Source organism: Thunnus thynnus, chromosome 20, assembly GCF_963924715.1.
Source record: "Thunnus thynnus chromosome 20, fThuThy2.1, whole genome shotgun sequence".
Classification (NCBI taxonomy): Eukaryota; Metazoa; Chordata; class Actinopteri; order Scombriformes; family Scombridae; genus Thunnus; species Thunnus thynnus.
In genome coordinates, this window is record NC_089536.1 from 25,817,166 (window position 1) to 25,841,087 (window position 23,922).

Genomic DNA, 23,922 nt, shown 5'->3' on the forward strand with positions numbered 1-23,922 from the left:
CTAATATGAAGCTTCAGCGTCCAAATGAGTCAAATCAAGTAGATATCTTTCAACGTTACAGTCTTTTTAGTGCCAATGTCCCTCTTTTTGTTACTATACTTCCACCACAGCTCAACAGGGAAACACTGTCCGAGGAAACACAAAGAGGGAACTTGATGCTAAAAGACTGTAAATGTGGCAGATACCCACTTGATATGACTAACTCAGACTGATGAAGCCTCATATAAGCTTCACATCAACTTTTAAATGCATTTTTGCACAAACTGACCTGAATTTTGGCCCCCATCACTTACATTAGGAGCACATTTGAAGGGGATCTTTTAATAGCCAGTATGAACAGGAGGAATGACAACAGCCAGGAAAACCTCTTTCACTGTTCATATGAACACCTGACTGCTGTTTTAAGACACACTTGAAACATTGTTAACCTGCCCTTTAAAGTGGAGGGACAGACCAATTCATTATTTCACTATATTATCACTAACAGGTGCGTCATGAATCGTGATAGTCAACAAAATTCACAAGCAAAACAACCCACGGACCACAGTCTTTCCATAAGGTATGTACATTTATTAGAGGAGAGTGAAACACTAAGTTGCACAAAAGAATACCGTACACATTGTCAAACTGCCAAAGGACGTTTGAGGCACTTAGCATGAGGAAAAAGATTCAGTAAAGATCTGAACAGCCTGCTGGACAGTAACAGTATACTGTACATGATGAGTTCAGCATTTGATGTAGTATGTGTGGAAGAGGAGAAAATCATCAACCTAACAGCTGAAAGGGAATGCAGCAGAGGGATATACTGTAGAAGTTGTCTGTGTATAAACCAAAATTGATGTCAATGTATTAAAAAGGAATAATTACTGTTGTTCACTTTTAATTTCAGGCGTACACAATGGACGAAATAAGCTGAACTAGTAGTGTGTCCCCATAGAATGAGTGGTTTGTAGTTATCACAGTGCAGAACTCATTTGTACAGTTAGAAATGCTATCAGCACTTATTAATTTTTAATTATAAAACCAAATAGTTCTTTGGCCTGAGAGAGGTAAAGAAGCAGAAAAAGAGGAGGAAACAACAACAGGGCTGTTTTCATGCCAAACTTTCCTATCATAGAAATGAAACCATGTGAATCAGTCAGAAACCAGCTGAAAGAGGACCTGGGGTTCATTTGGTGTTTGCATCCATTTGCTGTAATCAGTTCAAGCAGTCTCTAAGAGGGGAGTGAGTTACATGATCAGAGAGTAGGTGGGCCAACAAATTAGTAAATACAGTGGGTTTTAGTTAAATTATTGCATTAAATATGCACTTAACACTCAATTGTGTCAACCTTGTGATTGGCCTGTTAGATCAATCGTATCACTACAATACTGTCATCAGATTCTCATCATTATGCAGAGATGAGTCACTTTTCAGTTTAAACCAATCATCACAAAACTGAACATACCTCAAAATATTATTTTAGTATCATTGCAATGGTGAAAGTAAAACTATCAGAAACCTTAAGTCACTTTATATCTAGTTATTTTTACCTTAAATTATAAGCAATATTTTAAATTGTAGCCCTTGATTTGAAGAATTTGGTTACAAAAACCACTATTTGAATAGAGAAATATAAAACACATGGCTATTTTAGGACAGGAGATAACTTAAATTCTTAAACCACAATTAGGTATAACAGTTCATGGATCTTTATGGTGTTAAGACATTTCACAGGCTGAATGTCAGTTTGAGATTATTTCTTCCCCTCCTAAAACAGAGTACAGCAATTTGGGTAGATTTTAAATTCTCACTGGGTTGGGATGTGAACAAAATAGATTATTTTTTCTTTGGAGGACATTATTAAGAAGAGGGAAGTTAGCTTTCTGGAGCTAGCTAGGCTGGTTTGATTAAAGAAACAGTTAAACATTTTGAGAAATACACTTATTTGCTTTCGTTCTGAGAGTGAAACGACAAAATTGATATCAAGTTTGTTCTTTGTGTTGACCATCGTTAGCCTAGCTTAGCATAAAGACAAGAAGCAAAGGGAAACAGCTAGCCTGGCTCTGTCCAAATTTAAAAAATAAACCTACAACACCACTAAAGTTCAGTTTCTAACATGCAATCTCTGCTATAGCCCGAGATGCTGCACAGAAGGGCTTTGTGGATGAATAAACAAAAAGAAATAGTTCCAGCACATAATTCCAACTAAAACCAAAAATTGTCATTTTCGCATTTCTGTTTGTGTACAGGTTAAACAAATGACATAAATTTTAATCAGTGAAATTTAGAGGTGTTAATGGGTGGTTTTTTTGTTGTTTTTTTAACTTTGGACAGAGCCAGGCTAGTTGTTTTCCCGTTTCCAGTTTTTATGCTAAGCTAGGCTAACCTCGCCCTGACTCCAGCTCAGAACTGAAAATACAGACATGACAGACATTGAACTTCTCATCCCACTCTAGAAAATAAAGCAAGAAAGTGTGCCTCCCAAAAATGTTGATGAACTATTTCTTTAAAAAAAAAAAAAGCTTGTGAAATGTAGCTACAACTGATGCCACATTTCTAGAAGTTTCAGATAAAAGAATGTAGGGGAATGAAACCAATATAAAATAAAATGCCCTGTTGTTGATGGGAGCTGTTAATTAAAATGTACATTTAGCAAATGTCGGCAGGAAAGTGGACATGTTCCTGCAGAGGACAGAGCTTCAGTAATTGGAGGCTGGCTTTTTAGAACCACTCTGAAAGTATAAAAACATTAGCATGGCTTGCATTGTTCAATCACTTTTGCATATTGAATGGAATAAAACATTCATTTCCACGATTCAATCATCATGTGATACAATCATTAAAACCCATGATGAAAATGCAAAGTCCATGTCCTGTTGCCATTTCAGAAAAAAAAAAGTCCATCAAAAAAAAAAAACCAAAACAAAGTATGTCAAATGTAACATTAAAATAAATGTATGTACAGCATACTGGACTTTGTTCATGACTGAACATTTTTACAGTACAACGTCAATGCAATAAAAAAAGGTGAAAGTTAATGCTGAGTCCAAACTCATGGGTTACGTTTAGGGCTCCTACAACACATAAATGTCTACAGAGAATGAAAAACTAACAGAAGAGTAACTCTTAAATCACCTCTGAAACTATTTGATATTAAGAAGCTAGTTTTAAATGTAACCAAGAACAGTTTAAGGTATGAAAAATGTCTTTTCTGTGTTTTTATCTTTTGTCTCTGGGTGCAGTTTTGTTTTGTTCTATAGCAACTTTATGTTGTTTCACATTTCTTATATACACTCTCTTTTATTCGTGTGCAGTGTAAATTTTTGTACTTTCAATAAAATGTTATGAGATTTGGGGTGATCCAGCCATCCCCTCCTAACACAAAAACTGCTGGTCTTACCATTGTCCTTATTGTAACCAGCACTAGCAGCAGTAACACAGGTTCAAGGGGCAAACATTTTCATTTCATTTTTCTTTCCATATCCCAAAGAGCTGCGGTAGTGGTCCAACTGGCTCAAATTAAGTTAATTCATAAAGGGTGGCACAGTGAAAAGGGGCCTGATATTATTGGTTGCCCAGTTGCTTTTATGACAGAAAACCAAATAACAAAATTCTCAAATACTGGGGCCTTTATTTACCTCTGCCTCAGGAGAACCAGACCTTTATTTGAAACCAGCTTATAATAGAGACAGGCCTTTTGATAAGTATTCTTTATCATATTTTTGTAAAATGCATCCTTGTTTCCTGATCTGCTTTTTCTAAGGTGCTGTTTGCAGTTAACACAAACTCAACACTTCCTGTTGATGAATTCAAACAATCATGTCATACTCACCACTCTGGTGCTAGCAGTTTCTCCTCTAAAAAATTTAATGTTTAAATTATCTTTTTTTCTCCTTTTCCACTTTTTTTTGATCGCTGTTAAGCTACTGTCAATGAAACTTTACACGTCCTGCAGATGTTTCAAATTAAAAGCATACAAGGAAAAAATAGGATTATGCCTTTGAGCCAATGTTAGGCTTTTGATGAGAAACATCTGTGAATGAAGTGTGTTCCACTGACAAGAGAGGAAATGAGGAAAAATGTGCATGAAAACAATGTTTCTGTTATAGAGGAGAACCTTAGAGCAGCAGTTTGTTGAGTATGACATGACTCAAATCAAACTTTATTTGTATAGCACCTTTCTTACAGGTTAGTGCAATTCAAAGTGCTTTTCAGATGACTGACAGGCTGGTAACAAGACAGTACAAATGTAAACAGTAAAACAACTTGAGACCAATGTTCGAGTGAAGTGTTGAGTTCACTGGATGCTTGACAGCAATCAAAAATTTACATTTGAGAATCTACAGTAAAATGTTTCACAATTCTTGATTGATTATTGAAATATGATAATTTAAATAATTAAACTATTTTGTTAACTTGGGAAACTAAAAACTGATGTCTGGATATAGAGCCCTATGACAACCCCAGACTGTGACATTTACTGTTAACAGATTTTTATATCACATCACTCCTGATGTTAACATTCTGCACCGACATCTTTCATGTACAAACATTAAAAGACACAAAATAAAATTACAGTCTGAAAGCAAAACAAAACATTTTTGCATGGAAACTGCATAGGGTGTAGAATGGGCTGATCTGTATTTCTCAAGTACTGACAGTGAGCCATGAAGCATCCCTGTTTAAAAGATACTCGATCTTTCTTGAAAAAGGATTTTATAAAACCAAATGTCTATTTGCAACACTTGGCAAATGAAAGAGAATACCGTGAAAAATCTGTTCTAGTTAGGACAAAAGCATGCTACAAGTTGACAACATCCTGACAAGGAAACTGTAAACTAATCCTGACAATAGAATTGTGTAAAATGTTATCCTCTTCAATTAAAACATACAAAAAGGAATAATTTGGACCAGAGCATTTTCTCATCACAAGCGCAAAACACTTGAATTTATCTACCAGCTTTAGGGTTAAGCTGTACAAATACAGTTACCTGTCCTTGTGTGCAGGATAATAAAAGATACAAAAGTCCCTTAAGCTAGGCCTATACTTTTTTTAATTTATGAGAAAAAAGACAAACCAGATTAATATGAAATCACCTGAGTAATTTAAACCAACTCTGCATACAACCTTTGCTGATACTATCCCCTTTCTTTAAGCCAGTGCTCTTACCACATCTCCTAATTACAGTGTACCATTTTCACAGTTCAATTTGACCTGTGCATGCATGATATAAATCATGCTTGCAGTACATAATTTACCAGAATATGCACCTATGAAAAGATAAACTATGATTCACTTAAGAATATGTATTTACAGGACCAGAAATTGAACAAACGTTTAGTGGAAGGTCATTAAAAAATATACAACTTCAACCATTTGTTCCACCTCAAAAGGACAGAATATCAACCCATTTATAGTTGATGGAAAACTTTCAGAACAATTTATTCCAGTCTCTAGTCGCCTCCATAAGATGTCGCTGGCCATGGCCAATCCAATCTTCTTGACTGTTGAAGAGTCGCCCACAAAACCAGCAGTCAAACACCACAGGTTCTTGTCTACAACCTGATAAAGTTTCCACAACCTCGTACTTTTTTTTGCTTTTTTTCCTCAACTTCAGTTTCAGGAGGAATCGCTCTCGGACAGAACTCTGAACTGCCCGAGGTCTTGGATCATCGCTTTGCAACAATGCACCTTTGGTCGAGGACTTCTTCCCTAGAGCACCAAGCTCTGAGAGCGCTTGGATTGTTTTCTGAGACAGAGAGACCTTAGTAACAGCACCTTTATACCTGTTAACTACCTTCATGATATTGGCCACTTCAGGAATGTCAGCATCTGGATGATTGAGCACCACTACAGGTTGGTATCTACGAGGACATTTGATCTGCTGTAGAGAACTGAATGGAGCAAGTCTCAGAGTCCTTTCAACTTCTTTGGCTACAGGCTTCCATAACACAGTAGTCTCTTTCTCAGTCAGTACTTTATTTGAGAGTCTTCTAGCTTTATGCACTGTTGCTGGAAGCTCATCAAATAATGTTTTCCTGCGCCTTTTCCTTTGGCTTGGAGGCCGAATTGGCCTTGGGGCTAGAATAGGTTTCTCTGCTTCACACGGTTGTACCTTTACAGACATCTGTGAGGGTGAAATGCAGGATTCTTTAACATCCTTCTGTGCAGTATTTTGTATGGTGATCAGTTTCTTTACTCTATTGGAGACATTTGCATTAGTTTTGTTTGATGACACCAGAAAACACTGGGTCTGAGGTCTGGTGGCCAAAAACAAAGGTTGACTGCTTGAGGTGGGAGCACCACTTGTAAGAAGGCTGCCAGTAGAAGTGACAATTTTAAATATAACTTTGTTTCCAGTACTTTCATTGGTTGGGCTACACTGAGTTCCAGTCTTTGATTCTTGGTTGTTCAGCAGTAAGCCTGATTTGGGCGGAGAAATATACCGGAGCAAGAATGCTTGGCGACCAGTCTGCAGAGTGCTGGGTTTGTCTGTAGAGCTCATAGGCATGGCTAGAACTGGCCGTGAATTCAGTGGGAGTTGTGTACTTGCCAGTCTGAGGCCAGGAGTACTTGGGGCCTGAACAAATGGAAGAGACCTCTGTACCAAGTAGCAAGTTGGCTGTGCCTTTGCTGTTTTGTCTGTAGGATTATTATGTGGTGCGCTTGAAAGGAGCACAGGACCCTTCAAACCTGGACTGTTGATAAGGTAGTGATTTGAGGTGGTGCCAACACCTGGTTGAACAGCGGAGAGAAGTGTTGTCCCTTTTTCAGTAGCTCCTGGCTTTGGTGCTGATACACCTGTCCTCTTGTTGTTTGGAGTAAGAGTTACACCAGTAGGGTTAGTTGATCTTTCTAACCCTGGCTTCATGTAAGATACATTGATCTGAGGATTTGCAGTATTGGTTATCAGTTTGAAACCTGGAGTGGCTTTGACCTGCACTGGCATGGCAAATCGATTCTCAGTAGTCCTCAGGAGTACTGGCTGCTTACCCTCTGGCAATTGAAGAATGCGTAGAGTCGTTTTTGTTTGTTTTGAGGAATCACTGCTTGCACTTGAAGACTCTATTCTTTCCTTATTAAGCTGTTGGGTAATGATTGCATCTGAATGTTCTTCCACAAAACTGCCCAAGGAAGTTGAACTACTCTTTGTCTCGGACTGTTTTTTGGATATAGGAATGCTCTCCTCCTCAATTTTGATAATATTAAAGTCTTGGAGCACTGACTCAGGGTTTTCATCCTCAGTCGGAGGATCATCAACACTAGCTGTGCACTCATCAACTGCAGTGTCACTATCTGATGATTTCTTCATGGCCTCCCAATAATTTTCTTGAATTGAGTCATCGCCATTGTCACTTTCTGTCAATGGCTCTGGAGACTCTGCCAATGTCAAGCTAAACTGTGATGATTCACAAATACTATCTTTGTCTGCTGAAAGTTCGGACATATTGTCAAAGTTTTGGGTAGTGTTAGGTGAAGTGCTGAATGTTTCCTTGGAATAATTGTGAAATGCAAAAACTTCTTGGCTTGGTGAATGCTGGGTGCAGTTTTCTAAGCCCATAGCACTTTCTCTGTGGGTATCTGAAGTGGGTGAGGATGACTCTGAAGGAGGAACCGGATTTGTCAATAGCTTTCTACCATTTTGCTGGCCGTTTTTCTGTTTAATCTGAGTTCTGACGCTATCAGGCTTTTCTGGAGTGCTTTGAGAAGATAGGTCATCACTTTCTATAGTGTTAAAAGACAAGTTCCCTTCGTGTTTGTCAGTGACTTCTTCTGCCCCTGCGTCATTCATTGATATCTCATCTGCAGCCCCACAGTTCTCAACAGTTTTTTTGCTGACTGGTTTGGAGAGAAGTTTTTCCTGAGCAACTTTGGAAGGTGAAGATAAACCAGTGACCTTCTCAGCACATACTGTTGAAGTATTACTAATTTTATAACCAATATGGCCAGTTGCATCAGTGTTAAATGTTACAGAAATTAAGTTAGTATCAAACTGACTTCTTTCTGAGCAGGCTGTTTGGCTTAGGTGACTTTGGTCACCCACATGATCAAACTCATTTGTCATTGGATATAACGTATCTGCACAAGCTGAAGATCTATTTAGTGAAGAATTAGTTTGTTCCCCAACATAATCTCGATGTGGAGTGGAATCAAGGTTGCAAACAGAGGTTTCTTCCTCCTCAATCTTCACTTTTACTGCCATAATATCATCTTGATCTGTCTGTATGCAAGATCCACTTCTTGGTGAAACAGCAAAGCACTGTGATGTTGAGCTCCTACTATCAGAGCATTCCCCATTCTCAACAGAAACTTTACCTTTATCCAACACAGAATCTGGTGCTGAGGATCCCACGTCTTCAACTGAGGAATGGTTCTCAGTGGACAAGTCTTGCTTTGCTGTTGGTATTACTTTGAGAACTAAATGTTTTTTGCCATCAACCATCTTAAATCCCATCACTTTGGTTGTACAGTTGGGGGGAAGGGAGATTTTGTTCTTGACCATTAGAACAGTCAGTCCATTAGGGTTGGAGTGATTTGCAGTATCAGAGCTTGTAGAGTTGTCACATTCCTGTAACACTACTGGCATTGACTGCTCTGTGTTATGAGAACTTTTGCTCCAACTTTTGTTGTCCTTTTTTGCTACAGGCCCGTCAATAAAGTGGTGGGTCTCCTCCAAGGATAACTCTGGTTTGATTAGCCTGCCATTTTGGTTTGGTAAACTCCCAGAGAGACAGCTCAGTTTTGATATCCGTTGAACATCCTGTGATTCACCACTCTTTTTTAGCAAAAATTTTACACTCGTAGATGAATTTGTGGGAGTGCCACTGTCTTCTATAGCCTTCCACACATTCCTTCTCTCAGTTTCCTCCTTGTGAACAGCTGCCATGTGTTTTTTTAGGTAGTCACTCCTTGCTGCACCATATCCACAGATCTGACAAGTGAAAGGGAATGTACCCATGTGAGCTTTCATATGCCTTTGGTGATCCTCTTCGTTCATGCTAATATGTCTGCATTTTGAACACTTCCAGGGACTTTCATTATGATGATGTATGTGTTGGACGAATGTCCCTGCATCCACAGTTGTAAACTCGCACCAGTCACAGTGAAACTGTCCATTTAGACTGTGACACATGATGTAGTGTCTGGTAAGCAAAAGCAGAGAGTACTGAACATCATCGTCACAAAGCTCACATGTGACAAGAGTATTCCTGTGCTCAATCCGATGGCGTTGGAGAGCAGGGAATTCATTTGTTACAAAACCACACAGATCACAAGGATATGTAGGAAGGGTTCCTTTGTGGGCCGCTCGAAAATGTTTAAGGAGATCATTGGGGCTATATGTGGAATCATCTCTACACACTGAGCATCCAAAACTCAGTATCTTTCCAGAGAAAACAGCCCCCTGCTGAATTTTACAGTGGGCTTTACTGAGGGTTTGTTTGTCTTTCTTGGTGGAACTCCCCTGTTCCTTAATAGGCGATTCTTCTGAATTATTGAAGAGTGACCCATCTGTCACCTCTCTGAAATGCTTATACACAAAGTCTTTTACCTTTTCTTTCTCATCCTCTATAACTGATATGTTGCAGTTTTTGGCAGAATCATGAGGTATTGTGAGATCTTCTTCCATAGCTGTAAATCTGCAGATTTCTGCAAGAGAAGAAATATGTTTTTCATTAATACTAGGAGAAGCACTTATCACTGCTGTAGTGCAGGAAAATAACAATGTATTGTACTGAGGTGCACCTATCCAATGGCACATAATAATCCCTGCTCCAAATAGGAACAGGGACATGTGTGATCAGATTGATCATTGCCTCAACTGCCCATTCAAACAAAAATTAAAGTTTAAATTACTAGACAAGGCAACTAGACAAGGCAAACTTGTGTCAGGGTTTCCTGCAGTATTTAATAGCATAGATGAGACACCTTGAAACACAGACTATCTCTACTAATATACTAAATTGATACACTTTTATGAAATAAATCTTTAAAACACTACATACACTACACTACTACGTACGTTTTAGTGTGTGTGGATAAACACACATTGTAGGCTCATTTGCTGAAATTTTACCAGTACTACTTGGTGTGTTGTTTGCATGTGCATACCTTTGTTAGTAGAAACTCTATCATTTCAATCCCTGACTGGTCAATTATGCACACAAACAAAAAATAATTTTTTTGCAGCAAAAAACTTCAATGGACCTGAAGTAAGAGCTGGTCTTAAAGACCTCCTTTCTCCATGACTATTACACAAAACACCATAGGACAATATAGGACAAAAAATTCTAAGAAAGCAGAGATGCAGACTGTAATTCTTGAATGCAGAGATATTCATCTTTAAAATATTTTCTATTATAAGTTTAATGTGGGCCTATTTTAGGCCCGCACAAAGAGTGTACTATCTATTTGTGTTACGTAGGAATACATATAAGTCCAGACAGATTAAAGGAATAGGGTGAGGACTCTCTCATTTAGGTGTGTGCTGGGAATGACAGAGACATGAATCATAGAATCAGGGATATAGATATGGGGGGGTCAGCTATGGAACAGTTATATTCAAATTGCATTTCAGTCTACTTCTCTCAAGAAATGCAAATATAAGTTTAGGACCTGTCTGAACCAAACGAACCAAATCACCAAACCTGTCTGAACACATTTAACTATTCGAACTGATCTTCTCTGACTATAATTGGCCCCCCCTCTCTCTCGCTTTTGTAAGGAGTTGACTTAACAAGTGTGCTTCAGTACGCCTGCGCACCCACTCACATGCACATTCACGTATACACACACACACACATCGAAACAGACACACCCTCATTACATGATTTTATTTATTTTATGTCTTTGCTTGATTTATGCTGCCTACTTTATGTTTGCTTTTTGAGCTTATGGTTGCTTGTTTGCTTATTTTTGTGGATTGCATGACTTTTGTATTTGCTTATAATGCATACTGAGGTGAGATTCCTTCTATAAACCTCTAGGGGTTTTCTGAATCTCACCTGCTCAATTTGCTTCTTCTCTTTTGTTGTTGTGTTTCCGCTGCTTTGTTTTACCGTGCAAATAAATAAATAAAAAAAATTAGAGCTGTTTATTACAGAACTTAATCAGAAGCCATGTGGTGTCAGTCTGTATTTACCATGGGGGCTCTTTCAGTGGGCTTATGGGGATCATTTTGGGTTTAACTTGATAATGGCAGTTCACTTACAGGTTGAGTCTGCTAAAAGGTACAATATAGTTTTTTGTTGTTGTATTTAAGAATCTCATGTCCCAATAACAAGGTCAAACAGTGGTACAACAATGAGAGCAAAGGTGTTAAATCCAAGCCAGAGTAACTAACCACAAACAGATCATGTTAAACGCTTTGAACAAAGGACAATCATAGTGTCTGGTCACATTACAAGGGACTCGTAAGTCCTTACAACCTATTACAGAAAAAAGTAACCACATTGCTGTAACGCATTACTTGGTAATGTCTCCTGCCCTACATTCACTTTTATTATAGGGTGTTTGTATACTGCATTTGAATGGTGAGTTTAGGTGTATGCCTTTTTACAGTATCCAAAGTCACATCTTAAAAAGGAGAAGGGGAAAAATGTTGGCATATTAATGTTAAGTAATTAAGTATTGAGAGAAAACAACTTGATTAATAAATTGCACGAGGATCGTTGAAGATCTGTATTTGGTTTATGTCCAGAAGTTTCTAGGATGCCATCAGATTCTGTACTTCTGAGTTCAAATCAAGTGTGGTTCAATAGTTTTGTCATTCTCAGCAAGAGTTTGTTGTGACTGACTTCAGGTAAGAGCAGATTTGTAGTCACCAAGCTCCTATGCTGCTGGTGAATAAATAGTAATGAGGTCCTGATGGTAATAACAGGTAGCCTTATTAGCAACTTGATGCATTTTTCTGTTTTTTTGGGAGAACATTTTTAAAAATTCAATTCTGTTTCCCTGTGAGACCACACAAAAAATGGAAAATGAAATAAATATTCCAACCTAAGCATGTTTTACTCTAAACTGAAAAGAATGTCAGCAAACTGAAGCTGGATAAATTAACTGATAACAGAGATGGAGAGTAACCATGTTGTACTTACAAAAGTACAGAGTTGATCATTTATAATCCAATGATATTATATTTATAATGCAAATCATACATTGAGCTCATCAAACTGTTTGACTTGCTAATTTGACAGACAAAAACGACTGGATTTTCAGTTTTGTAACTGTGAGAAGTCCCCACCAAAGAGTCACCTGACCACCTCCCAGGCAGAGGAGGACAAATCAAACACTCCTACCTGGAAGGACCACTCCCTCTCAGCTGCAGTCAATTTACCCAAGAGGCTATGGATACATCTCAAGTCTCGTATTTGATCTTTCCTCGCTCCTCAATCCTCGATTGAACCGGAAGTTGTTCTGGTCCGCTATCTTGAAGGCCATCTTAAAGCTCTTTTTTTTCCTGTGCTGAGGAGCAAGGATCAAGGAGCGAGAAGGGATCTCTGAGGAGCCATGAACGTGGATACATGACAGCAGCCATCACAGAAGTCTTTTACTGGCTGACATGCCCCCTTATTGGAAAGCAGTTATTGATTGGATGCTGCAGCTGATCGGACTGATCTGATACATCACAACGTCACTGAAGTTTCATGTCGGAGTGAAAACAGCTAACAGAGTGAACTCAAGTGCATCACTCCCAAGTTTCATATTTTATTTGTTTTCTGATTCATCTAGTTAAAAATCTGTTAGGGAGAGTCTGTCTGTCAGCAAGAAACACATTTCAAACATCTGTATTTTACATCATTTGTCGTCATATCCATTCAGTCACATGTGAGGCTGGAAATTTCCTTTTTCCCTTAAACATTTAGCCAAATAAATAATTTCCAGTGTTCAAAAGACACCTCAATCATGTTTTGGGTTATTAAATAATTAATTCACAATCACAATTTCAATAAATACAGACGCAAATAATTAATAAATAATATAAACGCATTATGCTAGTAGAAAAGGTTTATGTTCCTCTGGGCAGGACACAGTATAAATACAGAATGCAGGTTTTTATCTTTTTTTTTTTTTTTTTTTTTTTACAGTTTACGGTTTTTATTCATGTGCAGGGTGTTTGCCAAACAGTCAAACACTGCTGCTCTGGCAGTGATAACTGTGTGCCTTAGTATTAGCACAGAGCACATGTGCAGACACAACCTCCATCAGAAGTCCCTACACCTATTAAAGCTGACAAACAGCTCATCAGCTGTGATCAGCTGCCGCCATCATCAGAAACGGACGTGGCTTCACTCAACGTTTCAGAGGACGTCTCATATCTCTAAAAACTTATCTCCTCCTTTCTTCTCTCCTAACATGGTTTCCTTGCGTCTCTCCATGCATCCATAGTGAGAGGGACTAAGACGCTAGGAGAAGACACAAGTGAGGGAAACATGGATGCAATTAAGAGACTTGAGATGTACCCTATATATGCTGCCTTCCGCCCTTTTTGAATCCGGCCATGTGTTGTGTGCATCATGTGAGTGAGGCATAACTTATGTTCATATCTTTGGTTCTGTTATCAATGCTTACATCCTTTGTTCACATGATAAAACTTTTTGTTCTCTCTTTGCAGAGCTTAAACTACACAAACCAAGAACTTTAAAGAAAAATAAAAGTGCTCTGCAATGCATCCTGGGAGTCTGTCTCATCTATCTGCTATGGGTCTCTCACAGTCACTTCAAGCAATACCCAAAGTTTTAGAACTTAGCAGTAACATACTGCATCTCCTTCCAGCAGACATTGTGTAATATGATTTAGAACTAAAGTGGAGAACATTCTTCATTTCTTCTTCTTATTAAACATTTAATATATTGTATATCAATTATATAGTCTTAACAGAGACCGCTTCTAGTTTGGATATTTAAGTTACTACAGGCTAAATGCTTTTAATCCAGGTATTATAGAGATCAGGGTATTTTATAAATAACTTTATATTTAAATGATATGCACTGTTGCCACTATACCCACATTTCTGTAGGACTGAACAACCAGTGAGATCAAACCATTTTAAACTGATTTACTCCATGAAAATCTTTAATCCAGTGTTTCTCTTACATGGAGCCATCTGTGGTCCACCACCAGTTTAACCACAGCCAACACAGAATCAAGTAATACAAATCCAGTGCAAAACTTTAAATTATAAAGCAGCGCCAATTGGTGCACCAATCACAGCACTGGTGAAGATCAGTCTGACAGTGGTAAAAGGTAACATTTCAGAAGCATTTTTCACCAATATTCTCTTGAATCTTGAATCTGGAGTACTCTGCCTTTGTTAAAAGACTTTAGCATTGTGCTCCTTTAACATTGTCAGACTTACAAGGGACAGCTTTTTTTGTTTTGTTTTGTTTATTTTAAAAAGGATCAAAATTGATGCAGCAGAACCCAAAATATATCTTTCTCATTCCATGCTTTCTTCTTCATTTTCAAAACCTGCTGCCTACATTACCCACAATGCAACATGACCGCTAACAATTAGGTCTTGGATTCTGGAGATTTATGTTAGTTGCAGCTGTTTTCCACATACACAGTGGCACTCCCAGACACCTGTAAACACACTTTGATGTATAAAAATACGTGGAGCTCCCCTTTCATTCCTGTTAAGACAAATCAAGATGGGATTTTTTAAAGATCTGGATTAGAGTAGTTTAGAAGAGACAGTTATCTCCATTAAGTAAAATTACAGGTAGTTCTAATAGCCAACCCATTCCTAAGTCTATTATACATCAAATCAATTCTATGAAGACAGCCTGATAGAAAGCTGACAGCTAGTCTGTTTTGCTCAGGGTCTGGCTCTCCTAACGGAGTTAAAGGAATACATACAGGCTAACAGACTGACTGTGAGGTAAATGGGTTCTTATGCTGTGCTCACATGGATTCAGGCAGACGGTAGACGGCAGACTGACAACACCTTCTGGACGGCACGGGAAAAACAAACAAACAGTCTGACGGACTGGCAGGACATCAAAACAAAACATGCATGATGATATGTTGAGATGGTGATGTTGTATTGTTTACAAAGAATAGTATAAAATATATTAAGTAGAATTCTTTTGTGCTTATTATTTCATGTAAATCATATAGTAATGCAACCTTCTCTTAATATTCTATTGCAAACTTAAAATTAATGTTAAATTCCCACCAAAATGTAGGAAAATAGGAATACAGTTGTTACTATGACACATGTAGAGGAAGTGTTGTTATCTGTAACTCAGTAAAAAAAAGCCAAAATAAAGATACTGGGCTGGATGTGAAACATTCTCGTTGGCATTTAGTCAAAACACAAGCATTGTAGTCTGCATACCAGTGTGGTGTGTCTACTGGAAGAAACATGTCCCACCAATCAGAATACTCTTCTCTCTGCTTGAATGCAAATCACTTGCTTCTCGCTCTCATGCAAACTTTTCAACATAATGTACAAATGTCACTAGAAACACACATCAGGACTCTACATATACATTGATCTTGTTAAAGCATTTCATCTTTCATCATGACATGACACTGACAGAAGCATTTACATTTTATTGTTGCCTCTTTGACCTTCATCCTTCCTTCTTCTCTTCTGAGTTAGTAGCTTGACTGGAATCTTGCTTAGTTTCAGGAAAAAACAAGACATTATAGTATGTGTCTGATAAAAGCAATGTAAGCCTAAAAGAAACAAAGAGACTGTGCAGAACCACCTCACAGGAGACACTACTGCACCAGGTGTCCATAAGCTCAAAGGTATGAATAAAATTACTTGATTAATTGATCGACAAAAAAATGATCTGCAGCAATTTCTATTCTGTTCCAACTCAAAAACATTTCCAGAATCAGAGGCTTTCTTTCTAAATCTGATTCAGAGAAACTCATGCATGCATTTGGTGTAAGCAGGCTGGATTATTGCAACTCCTTGTTTATGGATCTTCCAAACAAAACAATAGATAACAAACTTATCCAGAAATCAGCCGCATGAGTTCTAACCAAGAGAAAAAGATCAGACCATTCAACTCCTCAACCTTCCAGAACTTTCACTGGCTACCCGTTGTTTTTAGAATACAATTCAAAATCCTCCTTTTGGTTTACAAAGCACTCGCTGGTTTGGCTCCACAGTACATCTCAGACATGCTGTCAGTTTATAACCCCAGCAGATCTCTCCGGTCACAAGGTGGAAATCTCCTCCATGTGTCTAGAGCACTTTCAAAGTCTGGTGAGATGGCAATCAGTGTTTATGCACCTAAAGAATGGAACAGTTTGCCTGCTGAAATTAGTCTTGCTCCAACACTTTGTTCTTTTAAAAGCAAACTAAAAGACCTTCCTTTTCAATCGAGCAGTTTCTTAAATGAATGTATTTGTAAAGTATGTTTGTATGTATATGTGATTTTATGCGTATATATGTGTGATGTTTCTGTTTATTTGTTTTGGGGTTTTTCTGTACTGCTTTTGTATGAGATGGTGCTAGACGAATAAATTTGAATTGAACTGAACCGAATTAAAAATTGGCCAGTATTAATACTATGCAGGTGGTTGGAAAGTTTTTGTCATGAACTGTTTATTTTTAAAGATGTTGAGATTACAGATGGTATATTCCCCAGTTGAAGAACAGTACTGTTACCCTGTATTTTTTTTATTTTTTCTCCTTCCGATTAGGATACTGATGCTGTCTGTTATCAAAGTGTAATGTTTTAATTCACCACAACTTTCTTCTACAATTTTAGTTCAGCAACTTGTGCATAACTGGTGGCCTCCAACCAGGGACTCCAGATGGAAATGAGTTTTTAGCTATATCTTAATTTAATAAATGTAAAATATGCCCTTTGGGCTTAGATTAGATTGTTTTGTTACTTGTTCCTAAAGAGAATGAACACCTATGCTCAAAAATAAAACTGTTTTTGCCATATATGGGGGAATGTACAAGAACTGTCAGCTAAATTTGATTTACAAAACAAAGACTTTTTAAAATTCCCTCAAATACAAAATGTAATATGTATAATCTCGAAAACAAAAATATGAATGTCCTGTCCTCTCCTTACATTACAAAATATCAACATGTATTTTGCAATCTAAGAGGCTGATATATGAATTCTTACTATTTGTTACCAGTAGTTTGTATTGTTTTGCCCAAAGGAGTGTGAGGGGAAGGTTGTTGTGGGTGGGGTTAAGGGGATGATATGATATGGTTTGGGCTATGCTGTATTCGTTTTACTTTTATAATTCACTTTTTTCCCCCTTTGTCCCTCGTCTATTTATGTTTAAAAAAAATAATTAAAAAGTATTCTCAAAAACCACAAACAAAAACTTTATTGAACCGAAGCTGCTCATAGAAATTGTTCATGACCTGACAATCTTCACAGTTTATTTCACACTGCATTACGCAGCCCAAGCTCACACAGGTGTTTTCACTTAGTTTGTCTGATTAGCCCTCTCCTTGGGACTCAGTGGACATGTGCAGACTGCACTGGACTGATTGAATCTTCAGTAAATACTTTACTTTAAGTCCCACTACTTTCATAAGCAGCATACAAACATTTAATGAAAGGTTTATAACACTACAAAGTTATAAACAGATATAAGGACATGTTAGTGTGCTTATTATTGTACAGTTTTTGTTAACAATAACAAAACTTCTTCTATGGAGGCACATTTTATATCATTACAACTGTGTATTACAGTATTGTCATTCATTTTATATATATATATATATATATATATATATATATATATATATATATATATATATATATACACACACAGTGCCTGTGCCTACAGAAGGAGCTACAGTTGTTGAAAAATACACTAACACTTAAATCTATCTAACAGCTACATTATAGTTAAGTAGTATGTAGTACAGTATATAGTACGTATATATAAACATCTATATCATCAACATCAACCTATATGACAATAAACTGAATATCTTTGTGTTGTGGACAGTCGGTCGGGGCAAAAGACATTTGAGGACATCATCTTGGGCTTTGGGTAACAGTGATTAAAAATGTTCCCAATTTTCTGATATTTCATAGATATTCAAACTACTAATTGATTAGTCCATAATGAAAATTATCTTTAGTTGCAGCCTTACTCTATTGCCATAGATATACATCATGATATAGTAACTTTTCAGGCAAATCAACTCTTTATTGATAAAATAACAGGGAAGTTAGTTGTTGGCTCATCCAGCTAAATAAACCTCAGAACTTTTAAAATACTGTGCCCAGCTGAAAAACTTGACCAATAGACTTTTGAATATTCATTTTCCCATATTCGTGCAATGGTTTGATATTTGGTTGATCTCTATTCCACTGTTATGCATTATATCAGTCTTTACACAGTAAAACAGACACTTGAGTTCAACTCAGTTTGTTTTGATATGATCCCATGCTAATACTTTGCTTGCAATCCGGGCTGGGTGGAATGGCCAATATATAGTCTTGATTTTTTTAAGCTTAGTAACTAAAACAGAGTAAAACATGATTGAAATGTAATTTTAGAACTTCATGTGCAAGACAGTTGAGCAAGAAAAATAAAAGACCTGCACCACCTTCAAGGCTGTGATGGTTATGCATATTTTTAAAAACACAGTTATTCCACACACACCTATTAACTGTCAGTACCAGACGTTTCAACTATACAGAACTCGGACATCCACTTCAATAATTTAGTGGTTACTTTTTTAATAGTTACTTTCAGCACCGATAGAGCACACTTGAGTCTGCAAACTAATTCATCTGCTAATGCTATTCATGTTTCTTTACATCAGCCTGATATCTACAAACTGCTGTTAGCTAGCATTCGCTACCCAGCAGGTAGAGAGAATGAACAAAGTAGAAGTCACACACTGTTCAGTCGACTCTCGTGGCTTCGTCTCTCATAACAAGAGGATACCTTACACTACGAGATAGCAACAGCATCTAGCCACCTGAAGCCACGACAGTCCTGTAAACTGCAGCAGGTGCATGTACAGTGGAACTATTCACGTTACAGTTAAGACGGCTAATGTAGCTGACTCTCATCTATTTTATTTCTTTACTGAAAGCAACCTTTTTGTGCATGTAGTAGTTAATTTCACAATGTAGGCATTTTACACATCATGCAAAAACAAAAATTCAAATTAATGAAGTTGATTAAATATATCGCCCAGCCCTGACTATAATCATATAATCATGTTACAATTCCACTAAAAGTCTATAAGAGATAATACTGAACTGCCAAGTCCTATCCTAAAACCACAACGTCTATCGCTACAGATGTTACAGGGTCAGTTCATCCAAACTACAAGAAACATACTGTATTTTCTCACTTACATCTAGTGCTATCTAGACAAGCAGGCTTTGAGATATACATCTCTTGAGATTTCTAACCCAATGCAATGGAGGGGAATGGAATTTAGTTTGTGGTGATCACACTATTCAAAAAATTCAACAGTAACATATCGTTTCTGAAACAATGGGCCTCATGCAAGAAGCTCTCGTACGAACCGATTCGTTCTTAAGAGGCACATACCAGTGCTTTAAGAAAATTAGTGGCATCAATTTTCTCTTACTTAGATTTTCCTTTAGGTACAAACTGAATTTGAGAGTGGTCCAGATCTGTTGTACGAGTCCTGAACAGATAGTCTCTGCCTTTCTTCACAAGGAGAAAGACTTGTTTGAATTATGTCTTTATCTGAATGAATTTGGAGTTTAAATATGATACTAAAGTCATATAAAATAAAATATATAACTAAAACAAACTCAATGCAAATTCTATTGAACAAATTTTCTATTCTGTTTATGAATATGTTCATAGCTGCCAATTTAGTGAAAGGTTTTATGGTTTTTATTGGCATGTTTTGGCGCAGCAACTTCTACATTACAGTAGTTGCTAGGAAACTTCTCTCACTCCGACAGCTGCCTCTGTGTCTCTCTGCAGGTCTCTGTCCAGTATCATCTGCTGTTGCACATGACAGTGTAACATCACTTACTGTAAGCTGTAATAGTCTATTCTCATGTCTAATATCTCAGCAACTGTCACATCCCTTGACCACCTCCCACCAGAGCCCAATTGATTTTTTTAGCATGTAACTCCATGTCGAACCATTTCTTCCTTATTTCTGTCACAGCACTGTGCTGCTCTGATGCTCTGACTCAGAACTTGTACGAGCAAACCTCACAGAAAAATTTAAGAGTAATAAAATGTAATATCAAAATGTTCTCGCATGAGGTCCATTGTCCCTGTTACTCCAGATCATCCACAGAACACACTGTCAGCTGTTTTATACAGGGAATACTCTACATTCAAGAATTCCCTATAGAATAATGTGAGCAATAATAATTCTAATGACCTCCAGTGTATTGAGGGTAGTGACCACCAAAACTATCTAAAAGGCTAGATATCACTAGTGATGAAAATAAGAATCAAAACTGACCAAAAGAGAAATACTACAACTAAAACTATACTCCTATTAATATCAACAATAATAATATAATCATTATTGAATACAATGTAAAGAGTAGAAAATGTAATTAATGTGCAAACCAGTAAAATAAAACACAACCCAAATGTTCAAGTTACTCAACATGAGACATGATTTCAGACTTATGAAGTTTCAGTAATATGTTCCACAGCCCACAGTGAAGTTATAGCTTTGTTGCTGTGGTAAGGAGAAATGTTAAAAACGTATAATAGTTACCTGTATTCTTTTAGGAAAAACTCAAACATCAATGCATGTTTTCTGAAGAAGAGGAGCCTGTAGTGTTGCCACAGTACCTGTAAGAGCACAGAGAGGGAGAGAAGCATGACCAGCAGCTTTATGTTTTGAAGCTGCACAAATGCAACATTCTATTTATTTGAATGAATTGTTTGTGTGGGTTCAATCTGGAGCATTGTGGTTGGAAAATGATCTCCTCGTTGAACAAAATGTGTGAGAATATGCCCGTTATTTGTTTCAGAACTTATTCTGTTATTTATCATTAACCTCAAGTGATCAATTTTAATATATCATTAATCATTTCATTAATGTTATTAACATTAACTCTCTTATCAATAGAAACTGGAAAACTCCGGCTCTGTGGAGCATCATGCCACAAGAAAACACAGTAGCTGGACGTCAACTAGCTTGGTTTTTAATGACATGTTCCACCTTTACTCTATTTCCATCTACAGTAAGTAGTGTTTCAGACATAACTGCAGCTAACATTTGAGCACACAAAATGTCAACTCCTTTTGACTATAAATTCAGAAATAACATTATAATTAACTTAGTTGCTTATGTAAGGTTGGCAATATGCACTTTGATTTGAGAGTTTCAAGCATAACACTAAAAACTAAAATGAATCATTTGAGCACAAACTGCAAGAGCATCTGTGAGAAACCCTGCAAAGTGACATATTAAGGGAAATTGTCTTGAAGAAATAATCTGCCGTTTTCAAATTTATAATAACAGATTTTATTTCACTTCCACTAAAAATATTAAAACTATTTGCTGAATCCAGTTTCTCCAATGTGAGGATCTGTTATTTTGCATCATCATGTCAATAGCTTTTGTCATTCTTGTTACATTTTACATGCTCAATGATTTATTTACTTGGGGAAAAAAAACAGTCAACTAACAAGGTGAATCATCCTCCCTTGCAGCCTTTGCTGTTACTTCATATGTCAAGTCTTTTTCAATGATAGCTATATATGTGTAATAGCTCCTATGTATGTGTGTGCATGTGTGTGTGTGTGTGCTGTGTGCATGGAAATATATACATAAGTTAATTATTACATTCATAATAAAGGATATGTTTAGTTACTAAGGATTTTTACTGATACCAAGGTCACACCATTCATATCTATAACATCTACAATTTGCTTTACAAATAAGTAGCATTAGAGCACAAACAGAAAAACCTTCTGTAAAGAGGCTACACAGTCACTACATCAAAATACTAACCAGAGCCTCTCTACAAATTTCATACAACAGGATCCATATTCATTATGAGGAGCACTACTCTGTCTGTTAATTGTATAATGTATTGTATGAGGTCATCAGTTCAGCTTGAACTTGGAGACCAGACATTTATGACTGAAAGCCTGCGTTACAAACTGGGGTTGAAGAGTTTTAAAGGTTTGCATGTTTATCAGATTGGGATTCTAACAAAAGACTGTATGCAGATCCAGTGTTTTTCAAGCTCGACCCATGTGAGGGACTAAAAAGCCTCTGCTGCGTCAAACATATTTTACAACTTCCTGAATGACAGAATAAATTCCATCAATTCCAATCAAATTCCGCAGATACCTGTAAAATAACACCAACAAAAGCTTTTGCATGAAGCGTAACATTTCCTGTGTGTGATATTTCAGGCAAACAGGCCTAATTACATAAGCAAAATGCAACAGGATCTTCTCATGCAACAAGGAAAGTGTTGATTACAGGCACTACCATCTCAGTTCTGCATTACACATTGAAGTATTGATACAGAGTAAACTGATATTGCAGCAGGAGACCTGCATCATCCTACAATTCCATATGTCTCAGTCAGCCATCAACCCTGTGGATCCGAGGAAGCCATGTTGGGTGGAAAAATGGCTGCCATTGATGATCTGCACAGGCTACTTCAGCCTAAGAAAACTATATTTCTGATAACATTTCTGTCTAAAGAATTTAATCACACTAAAATCATCTTGAAAACAGGATAGAAATTTTACAATCCACATTAGATCAAAATACACAGGAGATAAGCCTTCTTAACTGTCATTAATTCTAATGAAACTGGACAGAAAATGAATCCTATCATGTAAGAAAAGTGAGTAGGGCTTCAGTGAACACCTGGCTGCAGACAGGTAGGCTACACAAGGCCCACACTATAAGATGGGACAGACATAAAGGAAGCTTGAAGATGAGAGTAAAAGTTGCAGTGTCTCAAACTGCAATTCCAGTAGCCTCAGTAACTTCATACAGAGACAAGTACACCGCGTTGCAGAATATTGAATGTAAACCTCAGCATAACAATTCGACATGTTAATTTAATGTGTGTTCACTTTTCCGAGTGACTTGCTCCATAGTCGCTTAAGTTTAGAAAACGCGAGGGAACGCTGCATCAGTGGGAGAATTAAAGGCAGTACAGACAGTAACAAAGGGCTCCAAGGCTGTACACTGGGATATTTTACTGCATTGTGGCAATTTCACTCTCGACACACGCTAAATATGTGAGCCACTTCGCGACATTGTTAGTGTCTGTGGAGTTTAATGACCAGTTATTTTACACCAAAATAAAGCCCCCACCCACGCGAAGATATTCAAAGTTACAGAAAATCAGTTATTTCTTACTATGAACTCGATGGAAGTTCAGGCTGCGTCCCGTCAGCGTCCGACATTATTAAAAAGAAGGTTAAGCTTGAAAAAAACCACACAGCAGAAACATTTGCCTTCCTTCTCTCCTCTCTGTGGAACCACAGCGACGGCGGCCATGACAGTCCATCCGGGTACTGCTGTGCTCTTGACACTCATGTAGAAGCGGATGAATATGTGTTGCTTGTCAAATACCAAACTAGTGCCGTGATGGGCATTAGTTTCGTAGTAAACACAGTTAGAACAACTTTCACTTGAGTGGAGATATATTCTGTTTTACGAGACGTTCACAAGAGCCTGTCGGTGTTTTCGCAGCGTGAGCCCTACGTCATTGTTGAGCTCGTGTGTGTGTGTGTGTGTGTGTGTGTGTGTGTGTGTGTGTGTGTGTGTGTGTGTGTGTGTGTGTGTGTAGTGTACTAGGTGGAAGAAGCAATGAGCAGCAATGGCGGATATACGCCATTTCCTATTGACTTCATTACATGAAGGCTGAAATGCCTTCGTTAATCTCCAATGTCAAATAATTTTTTCAACTCCAGATACTTGGAGTAAAAATAATTAATCTCTCTTTTCCTATTTCTCTTTGTCTCTCTCTCTCTCTCTCTATCTCCC

At 37.4% G+C, this 23,922-nt stretch overlaps 1 protein-coding gene across 1 annotated transcript; it reads right to left on the reverse strand.

Annotated features, from left to right (window-relative positions):
• Positions 1-549: 549 nt before the first annotated feature.
• On the reverse strand, positions 550-23,672 carry si:ch211-214e3.5 (zinc finger protein 518A). The gene is made up of 3 exons (XM_067575751.1): positions 23,293-23,672; positions 20,671-20,747; positions 550-9,632 (listed from the first exon to the last, which is right to left on the reverse strand). Exon 3 carries the CDS (start codon positions 9,610-9,612, stop codon positions 5,416-5,418), a length of 4,197 nt encoding a protein of 1,398 aa, XP_067431852.1. The 5' UTR covers positions 9,613-9,632; positions 20,671-20,747; positions 23,293-23,672; the 3' UTR covers positions 550-5,415.
• Positions 23,673-23,922: the final 250 nt, after the last annotated feature.